This window comes from Anguilla rostrata, chromosome 1, assembly GCF_018555375.3.
Source record: "Anguilla rostrata isolate EN2019 chromosome 1, ASM1855537v3, whole genome shotgun sequence".
Lineage (NCBI taxonomy): Eukaryota > Metazoa > Chordata > Actinopteri > Anguilliformes > Anguillidae > Anguilla > Anguilla rostrata.
This window is the reverse complement of record NC_057933.1, coordinates 66,387,465-66,398,430: the sequence shown is the minus strand read 5'-3', so window position 1 is coordinate 66,398,430 and position 10,966 is coordinate 66,387,465. Positions and strand designations below refer to the sequence as shown.

Below are 10,966 nucleotides of genomic sequence, written 5' to 3'. Positions count from 1 at the left end.
ACTCATTATCTAACATTGAATTGCAGCAAGTTTTATACGATAGCCTACTATTTAAAATGTTTTGCCCAAGGACTTTAATCTGTTAGCAAAGACAAATCACAATTGAAATGTAAACAACGATGGAGTAAATAAAGACAGACATGGGTGTTATCTTGCCCCAAGTGAGTCAAATGTGATTGTGTTCATGATGGATAGAAAAACAAACATTTGTTTATATAATATCAATAGATCTATTTGTGTTCTGTGTTTATGTGTTGATCATGATACACAATAAATTAATCTGTTTATATAATTTATTAATTTTACACTGGAGCTCCACCAATACAAATTTAATTATTAGTCATGTGACTCACATTAATGTGTTATCAGTTTATCAATACAGTGCTCAATACAGCTTAATATCAGTTTTTAACTTGAAAAATATTGCATTGCTATTTCACAATTAGTGTTCTAGTATCACCAGTTGAAACATTATATACTGACAAATACCCGCCAAGGCTATAAACTTTTATGCAGTGCATTTTCCCGTCTCTATACAAATGAGTCTCCTTTGAAGTCTCATGGATTTACCTCCTCACGCATGCTAGATCACTGAGTTACATCATGCCATGTAGATCTGTTTCCACTGGTGCATCCAGTCATTGTCAACAACCTCTCAATGGGCTTTGATGATTTCTCCTGAGCTAGTCACCAAATTCAGATTCCGTGTCTTAGTAAGGTGTTGGGCTACCACGAGCCACCAGAACAGCTTCAATGAACCTTGGCATGTATTCTACAAGTCTTTGGAACTCTACTGGAGGGATGGAACACCATTATTCCGAATGATATTCCCTCATTTGGTATTTTGATGATGGTGATTGAGAACGCTGTCTTAACACGTCAGTCAAAAATCTCCCATAGGTGTTCAGTTGGGTTGAGAACTGGTGACTGCAAGTCTATGGCATAAGATTCACATCATTTTCATATTCATCAAACCATTTAGTGACCCCTCATGCCCTGTGGATGGGGGCATTGTCATCCTGGAAACCACTCCCATTAGGATAGAAATGTTTCATCATAGGATAAAGGTGAACACTCAGAATAACTTTGTATTGATTTGCATTGACTCTTCCCTCTAAGGGGACAAGTGAGTCCAAACCAGAAAAATGCCCCCCACAGCATCACAGAGCCACTGAACCCCCTCACTGTAGGGATCAAACATTCAGGCCTTTACCGTTCTCTTGGCGTACGCCACACATGCACTCGTCCACTTGTCGAGAATATGGTGAACAATAACTCCTCTGACCATATCACTTTTTTCAGATCTGTGTAGACCAGTGCCTATGGTTTTTGCACCACTGATCTCTCAAGTGCATTTGTCTTTGAAATGAGGTGTTTATGCTCTGCAACCCCACTATAATATCCCACTCTATGTAGTTGTCAATGAACTGTTCTTGCTGAAACAGTCTTATCACACTTTCATTGACATTCTCAGTCACCTGAGGAAGAGTTGCTCTTCTGTTTTTCCTTAAATATCGCACTAATGCACAAGCATCACGGTCATCAAATGTGCACTTTCGACCACAATTTCTGAACCTATTTACTGATGTCTTTCCCACTGATCTAATTGCAGATGCCACTTTAGTCACTGTTCCTATTGAAACACTAGCCAGTTGAGCACTCTTTGTAACTGAAGCTCCTGTCATCTATGCTCCAATAATGAATCCTCTTTCGAAGTCACTTAGATCTTTTCCTCTTGCCATCTTGATCTAAAATTGAGGTCAACAGGGCCTGCTCAGCATTTTTATACATGTATTATAGGATATTAATTGCTGAATTGTATCTTGCAGTACACCTGTATGGAAGCATCTGCATCTGTTCTGTTTCTCCACTCTTTTACTCAGGTTGTTGAGATGCAGATGGTGAGATCTGATGATTCTTTACCCAAAGAGGTCAAAGTTTGTTGTGGCCAATTCAAAAATATATTATTAAAAATATATTAAAAGAAAGGTTAGGTTAAGTCATGTTGAAGGTGAAGTTTTTTTGGTTAAATTGCACCTCAGTGCATGCTGATTATATTAGGTAAAAGTGTTTCTCTTTTTTCTGGATTTGACCTGACCAAAACTCCTCCTCCATGTAAGTGAGCACATTTTCCTTTTTCAATGTACTCTACACAATAGTGTACAGTGAACCAAGGGGATGAACAAACTAACAGCAACTGTTACTTTTAAAAACACATCTCAATGAGTAATTTCATACTTTATTTAGAGACAGGCAAAATTGGCTCCATGGAATTCATCATGTCCCAGTCCCAGGTATTTGCCATTGTGTTTTTGGCTATGCCCATTCACCTATGTCCACTCCTATAAGGCCCAAAGAGTAAAATGCAGTGCAATATGCAGTAATCATAATTGTGTTCTATTATTAGCTTATTAGTTTTTTTTTCAGATTTCAATTTCTCAACCCCTCAAGGGTTAGCAGTTTAGCTAAAAAGTGCACATCACAAGTGAACTTAGGAAGTAATTGTTTATTTATTTACTTATTCAATTATTCATTTATTTCTATCTCCAGGATTCTCCCACCTGAAAAATATAAACTCCTGCTTATTCAAAAAAAGAAATGAAGAATGGACCATCTGAAAGAAATTGCTTAAAAGTAATAATAATAATAATAATAATAATAATAACAATGATCATAATCATCATCATCATTATTATAATTATTATTATTTTTTATAATAATCAGAATATCCACATTCATAACAAATCCATTTATAGTGCAAAGCACATTTCAATATTCACTCTTTCCATTAATATATACAAAGTCGATCCCCGAATGTCTGTCCATTTAAAAACCAACAAAAGAGAAGGGTCGGGGAAGTTATGGCTTGTCAAGGGGCAGGGATGTGTTTCATGTGGGAATGGAATATGATGAGTATGGTTAAGCTGACTTATTAAATGGCATTGGGATATACAAGGAGCTCTGTACATGTTAAAAGGCAGAATTGCAGAATGCTGGTGACAAATTTATGGAGGAGTTGCTTAGCAGCATAGGGTGATCTGTACAAATTGATATCCAGCATAACAAAACATGGGCAAAGCTAGGAGGGGCAGCGTTCGGGGAACAAGATCTGAAAAGGAAGGCGTTATCTGTGTAAATAAGTTAAATAAATCTGAAGTACAACCCCAGCAAACACAGAATTCAGAAATATAACTGAAGATCAACAAACCAGGAAGAATCATAATAGTAATAGGAATTAGTAATATTAATGAAGATGGTGGTAATTGGAAATATTATATTCTTTATATACAGACATTGCTAAGTCACATCAAAATCACTTCAAAATGCCTCCATCAGTGACAATATGAGTGCAAGAGAGAAATATGGAAAGAACGGGTGTTTGTGGGTATGTGCATGTGTGTTTGTGACAGTATGCATGTGTAAGAGACACATTTCCTCCCTACTGTATATCTCTGTATTAAACCTGCTTCCAGGATGCCTGTCCTATAGTTGATCTCTTTTGAACTGCCTGTCACCCAGCGTCCCTGCATTGTAGAGATGTTCTCACCCTGTTTTTCAGCATGCATACGCTCAGAGATAGACAGGGGCAAGAGTGAGGGAGAGAAAACACACACTCTCTATGTACACGCACTGACTGCATACATACAAACACACCGTATATACACATAGACATACCTTATGTACACACACATCCCGTATATACACAAAGAATATACACACACCATATATACACACACGCACATTCACTCACTTAAACAATTTTAAATCTCTAAGCATTTTTGATCTCTCTTTTTCCCCAGTGGCATAAAAAAGAGCGGGAATTAGAGGAATATCCCATCGTCATGTCAATAAAGTCCACACAGGGAACTCAATGTGAAAGGAGACGTAAACTCAGCTCCACATAGTTACCTCATCATTGCACCGATCGACTGATTTACCAGCTACAGTAGCTGCCCAGTTTAGCACATCATATCAAGAAGCAAAACAAACAAGGAAGGGGCAGAGAAGTTAACACGACAGATGTTCTCTTCTACGTAGTCTGTGATCGTCCGCAAATGAAGAGCTCCACAGCGATTATTAAGAAAGCTGACCCACCCACCTCTCTGTCACACAACCAGACAAAGCGGAAGGAAGGGCTTTGAGTCACGGCAACGTCCAAATCGCTGAAGAGTGGGGAGCAGGAATAACAAGTTTTGCATTTCATTTAAATCCAGGGAAAATGAACATCCACAAAAAATGTCCCAAGAGATTGTCACACAAGAAATTTGCTGTTTTTAAAAATGGATCATTTCTTATTAGAACTCCTTACTGTGGCATTATCAAGAAGTATTTATCTGCATTTGGGAGTCCTTCTCAATAGTTAAGTGTTCAAGTAGCACACGGTATCATAATGATAAAAATATAAATTATAGTAAGTCCATTTCCAGCGCCCAAGGTTTTCACTGGAACCGAACTTATTTATTCAGTTTATGTTGTATCGAGGCAGTGCATATTTAAAGTTTCATCTGAATGAAATAAGGAGCAAGGACTCTACTTACAGTACAGAAATAAATTATAAAGAGGGAGAGATATTATGGAAAATTAGAATGAGGATAAAGAGGAAATTAATATAAGGAATAGAACAGCTGAGGGTAAACCAGCAAAAGGAGAGGAAGTAAAATTTAGAAGTGAGGAATTGAAATGTGATAGGATGTCACAAAGAAATAAGGTTTGAGTACAATGATGGTAGAGAAATAAGGAAAACCATTGGGAAATGTAAAATAAATAAATCCAATCTCTCCCTTTCTCTGTTGGTTCTTATTTCCCCATAAATATTGAAAACACAATGGGTTAAACGAACTGCCCACCAGGAAGCTTTTGTCCTCATACTTATTGAGCCATCACAACATATAGGCAGATAAGTGCTTGTTGTCTTTGAAGAAAATAAATATCCAACCATAGCTGTCAAATACAAAAAAGTCTTGCCAATCAGTCAATCAGAGAGAGAGAGCAAGTAATGGAGGGACACCCCATCAATCTGAATCCTCCAATGACATAGCTTCTTGCAGGGTCATCCATGATTGTGGAGCATCCAGTATGTGGCGGGTACAGGAGCTGTGCACATCCCTTGCCCCGCTTTCCCCCTCTGTCAGCCAATCGGATTGTGGGGGTGGCCTCCTGGATTAAGGCCGGGCCAATCTGAGGTCTGCCCGCTCTGCATCAGCCAATCACGTTCCAGATTGGCTTCATCGACGCTTTGTGAATGGCTGGAGGAAGAAAAAGGGAGACAGAGAGAGAAGGAGGGGGGAGGTGTTCGATGAAGTGGTGTCCAATCATGGCTACTGATCCTACGGTTGATGGAATGACTGCCCTATGGCAATCACTCTGTATGTGTTCAGTGTGGACTAATGACTTTGTCAGTCTGTGTTCAGCTCTGAGGCAATTGATTGTTTACCTGAGTCTCTCAATTCTGTCTCTGAGGTATATTCATGGCAATGCACTTTTAACAATCATTAACCCTGCAGACCCATGTCTCTATAATCATGGATTATAACATATAACCAACAAGCAGTCTGACTATCCATTTTTATTATTCTATGGAAATCATCTCATTGCAAACACAGTCAAGTACAAATAATCTAAAGTTTTGAGCTTAATTATTAATGAAAGCTCCTGTCATCGCTGAGCACTTGCATCTGGGGAGATTGAAATCTGATGCCATTTTTGTGTAAAAGATCCAAAAGGTATGGTATGCCAAAGACACTTATAACAGTTCTCAGTTGAGAAGCCCAAGCCACCAGGAAAATAATGTCCTAAAATTTTGTTTAGCCTAGAAAACATAATCCATATTCAAACAAAGTAGAGCAAAGTGCCAAGGTACAAGCCTGTTTTAACATATTCAGACAAGAACCTGATATGGCTCCTCCTGTGGATATCAACATAACTGCACCATAAGTTTTTTCTACAAAATATTTCATGAAATATTCAATCTACCTGCCATGGGCATTGAACCCATCACTGAATAAAAAAAATAAAAAGCATAAATTTGCAATGCAGGATCCTGTCAACATTTGTCTTAAGTTTCCTCTTTGTGAATAATGTTTCACAAGTTCACCAAAATGATCTTACTAGAAAAATCAATAACATTTCACTGTATACAAAGGTGAAAGTTTTAGAACAAATGTTGACTGATTTCAGACATTGTTACTATAGGGCAACCAGAATAATTACTGTTTTCTTTCTGTGGAAACCACACTGAAACATCACTTGGGATACCCTTAATTAGAACCTATAAGGTAAACTACACTATGTAAAGGTCTAGTCCAAGAAAAGATCAAGTACATGTAACAGCAACCCAGTGTACATTCATTTGTAATGAAGATATAGTGTATTGTCACTTAATGTCACTTTGAGGTATGCTATTTGTAAACACACTGTTACAGTTTGTTTCACATTGTTACAGATAAGTTAAATCTTTAAGTTACACATTATGTTTTAACCTGAATATTAAGTCACTTTATGAACATGACTGGTTTTATGGGTATAAGGTTCCACTCAGGTTTAAGGTTATGGTCAGGATAAAATATAACTATACTTTTATTTCAAATTGCTATTCCTTCCTTTTTTATATATATCTTTGCCATTCAGAGTGAATGATATTCAAGCAGACACTTTTTGGCATGTATTCAATGAATATTTGTCCTTAACTTACAAGTAAACACAAGTTAGTGTTAGTGATTGTTGAATGTAATTGTCAAAATTGATAATAAATGCTTATTGAATCCCAGTCTTTAAATTGGGCAAGTTGTATATATTTGGCAGCATGGCAGATGAAAATGTTTTTCTGCAGCATCTCATATGTTCTTATGTGCTTCCTTACTGTATTTCTCACTATATTTTCTTTTGGGCACATTAACACAGGAGCATTGTTACATGCACTGTAATGTGCATGTGTGCCAAAATGTCCAACTAATGTCAAAATCTTTCTGCATTTGAAAACCTTTTTCTTTGTAGGCACTATTCTGTAGTTTTTTACTCAAGTGATCAGTCCTGACATTGCAGTTTCTATGCGGACATACACAGTTCTCCATGTGATCGGACATAAATCACTGCACATGAGCCTGACTTTCTTGCTCAAATGTTATTTCAGAGATTATTAACTTATTAACCAAATGCCACATTTTCTTGTGGAACATTTATTCGTAATTGTCAGACTGGTGTGAATCTGTTTATACGATGTAACTTGCAATTTAGTCATTAATGCAGTTTGTGTGTGTGTGTGTGTGCGTGTGTGTGTGTTTGTGTCACATCACAACATGGATCTGCAAAACATTGGTGAAGACACATGTCTTGCCTGAAATAAACATCTATGGCTATGGATTTATAAGCAAATAATGACTGGCATTTGGCTCCAGCTGGGGGTGGCATAGCTCCCATACCCAAGAGCAGGACAGGCTAATCAAAACTGATCCAATTCAAAATCACTTCAAAAGGCCTACACAATTTGTACGGAGTACTCTGACAAATGAGCATGTCAGTTTGCATATGGTTTATGGGAAAATGCCACAGGTTAAGTAGGAATTCAGACCCATCTCCAAACACAGACTGTAATGTACTGCACACAAATAAGATTGTGACAGAAGGATAACGACAACAAAAAACAACACTGAAAGACAAGCTTTGACAAAGGCAGCGTGGACAAATAATTTAGACCTTGAAGAAGTAATAAGTCCTTAAGTACAGCACCTTCTGTCAGCTTTGAATTCACATTATGCACCACTAGTATGTCTCTGTCACATCAGCTGAGGAGCGGTGGCCTGAGAAGGACAGGTTTGGAATTTAGCAGGGCCGTGAGGGCCACCACTCAGACAAGTGTGCCAAAGGACCTCCACAAAAACCAAATCAAATCTAGTCTAATCCATCAGCTGAAAGATACAGCATAAGGCTACAGCATAATGCTAGAGTACAGGGTCCCAAACATTGGCATTTGGGTGTCTGTCATTGCGTTGGGTTGAATTAGTCATTGGGGGTGGTGCCACCTTCAAGCCCACCAACACCTTGTTCAAAAGCCACCTTGTTTTCCTTGGAGGAATTCCAAACCATATATAAGTCAAGTTTCCAGTTAGGCCAGATAATATTACAGGGTACTACTGGCTGGAAATACAGCACACCCCAAACATATTCTCATTAATTAAAAGATGCATTCCTGTTTGCAGGACTTGACTAGACTTTGTGCAAGTAAAAAAGGTACTAATCAAGACACTTGTCTTGGAAAGCTCATATTCTTTGGTAAAATACAAGCCTGAACTTTCTTTACCATAGTGATTGACAATAACTCACTGTCAAAGATGACTGATCAACCACAAGTTCCTCTGTCCTGTCTTGGAATAACTACTATTTGAATATTAACACTAAATTCTAAAGGCTTCTGCTGTAGTACCAAAAATCTCTGATTCAGGTTTCAATGAGTAAATATTACATATTCCTATTTTACATATCTTAAAGAATTGTACCATTGTTTGCCATGTAAAAAAGTTTAAGTGAGCACTGGATATGATCAGGCCTATGACTCAATAATTTCTCTGCTGCTTGAACATTGATCCTGGGTGGATGTTCCTGCAAGTGAAGACTGACTTTGCTATATCCCTGTAGATAGGCATTTCGGTTAAAGTGGGGTTCCCTTTGTATTACTCAAAAAGCCACAGCATCTATAATTGGACATTTTACCCCACCTTACCTCATGATTATTCTTTATGTTTTTATATCCTTAAACTTGTTTTGGTAGAAGCACAGTTAAGACTTGACAAAGTTCAACACACACAATCACTGAACACACCCCAGAATCCCCCATTCCTCATCTTACCACACACATACACAACACAAAGAGACAAACACAGAGACAATGAGATTACATTCAAACACTGAAATAATAACCTATATTGCATGAAGGATAGTGTGGAAAAAAAACAGCTAGACAGGAAGAAATATATGAGAGAGGCAGTACTATGAGACAGTTTTATGTTGGAAATGGCACTGTATGTTTATGTAGCACCGGTTCATCACATATTGGTTCTGAGATTGAGAAGAGAAAACTTTGCACAAGTCCAGTCCAGTTAAGTGAAGTCCAGTCCTCAAGTACCATTTGAGAACATCAGTGTTCTCTGAAGGTGTTTCAGGCAAATACATAAAATCACGCTATATCCTCCTTCCCACAGACACTAAACTCCACTCTTTTAAATATCACTCTCCACTCAAGGCTGCTTTGCATTCACAGAATAGCCTCTTGAAAGTCTATTTACCCTGTGTTGTTAAACCATGATAAACTGTGACTCTTGATGGTAACATCACTGCTTTTTATTTGAAAACCCTGTTAGAAGATACTAAAAGGCACTGAGAAAGCCAGACCACATGACTATGTCTCAAACAATGGAATCTGAGAGCTGGCATTTTCAGGACAGGAATGAGCCCTGCTTCTTTACTCAAGGAATCATGGGATAACACATGCAAAATGACCATGAATGAATTGGGGGGGCTTAAGTACAACCATTCATTGCACTGGTTCATACCAGATTTTCTGCTGCCAGTGAAAGATGTATTAACTCATGATAAATAGTATTTAACAAGTCAATGTCCTGACAATAAACCCCACTTAATAACACAAAATGTATAGAAGAAAAATATTTTTTTTTAAATAATGGAGAACCATTAGCCCATATTGCTTATTTGGCAGGTCCATACTACTTGGACCTAGATATCTCAGTTAGCATATAAGAAGACCCCATGATATCCAAAGAGCTTTAAAGAAGGGACCTTTATCCTGTCCTGCAACACAGATACTGACCAAAGCCCATTTTGACCATGAAAAAACACAAACTGGTAAGATCAGGTCAATTGGATAGCCCTTTTTTGTGTGAGTATGTAGTGTTTACAGTGTGCGCACCCCCTGGGTCCCCCCTCTCTCTGTCTTTGGCACAAAAAGAGGGGAAAGAATGCCATGTTTTTCTGCCTCCATAAATAAGAGGAAGAAATGCATGAAGATAAGGGAACCCTTGATATTATTTTCTTCTCTCTCTGATTTGATTGGGTCTGTTATTGACCTGCTCCCCCTCCTGATCTTGTTGTTGCCGTGGTCCCAGGGGCTATGGCGGCTGTCACTGGGGAGGACGTTTGGTTGCCGCCAAGCTCTCCATTCTGGTTGAGGTTCAGATGAGGAGGGGGAGAGGAGGAGGAGTTAAGGGTGAGGGGAGGACTCCATTCCAGGGGGAGCTGGCGGAGGAGACGCCCGAGGAAGAGACTCCAGAGCCAGGAAGGATGGTCATTTCTCCTCCTCCCGCATTCACACCGGGGTCTGAAGAACCCAGGGAGGAAAACTGCTCCTCCTAGCAAGACAGAGACAGAGAGGGAGGGGGCAGGGTAGAGGGGGTGTGGGGAAATCCAAAGGGCATGAGAAAGGCGGGAAAGAGAGCCAGAGGAGGCAAAAGAGAGTGAGGTGAGAGAAAGAAAGATGGAGTGAGAGTATGGGAGTAGGGGTGAAGAGAGCAGTTCAAGAAATAGAGAGTATAGAAGAGACAAAGACAAAAGTTAAAGAGCAGTAATGGGGTAAAAGAGGGAAGGCAGAGGAGGAAAAAAGTGTAAATAGAATGAATGAGTTTCACATGGAAGAATGTGGGGGACAGGGAGGTAAGTGGAGGGTAAGAATGAGAGGAGGATGGTGGTAGGAGGTTGAGGTGGACAGTGAGGTAGAAAAGTAAGTGATAGGTGAGGTTCAGAGAAAATTAAAAGTGAAGTTGATAAATGATTTGAGGGAAAGATAGAGAGGTCATTGTAAGGTAAGGTCAGGTGGTAATTGAAGGGTGAAGGTTAGAAGTAATTGGAGGGTAAGGTGAGAGGTGATTGGAGGGAAAGGTTAATCAGTGTTTGGAGTGTAAAGTTGAGTGGTGATTGGAGTTTAAGGTTGTAAGGTAATTAAAGGGACATTTAGAGAGTT

The 10,966-nt window shown here is 38.8% G+C and overlaps 1 protein-coding gene across 1 annotated transcript in view; it reads right to left on the bottom strand.

Annotated features, from left to right (window-relative positions):
* Positions 1–3,225: 3,225 nt before the first annotated feature.
* Positions 3,226–10,966, bottom strand: part of syngap1b (synaptic Ras GTPase activating protein 1b) — a 105,564-nt gene continuing 97,823 nt past the window's right edge. The window contains 3 exon segments of the mRNA XM_064350922.1: positions 3,226–5,246; positions 10,077–10,217; positions 10,220–10,358. Of these exon segments, the coding sequence (XP_064206992.1) occupies positions 5,200–5,246; positions 10,077–10,217; positions 10,220–10,358 (327 nt within the window). The 3' untranslated portion in view covers positions 3,226–5,199.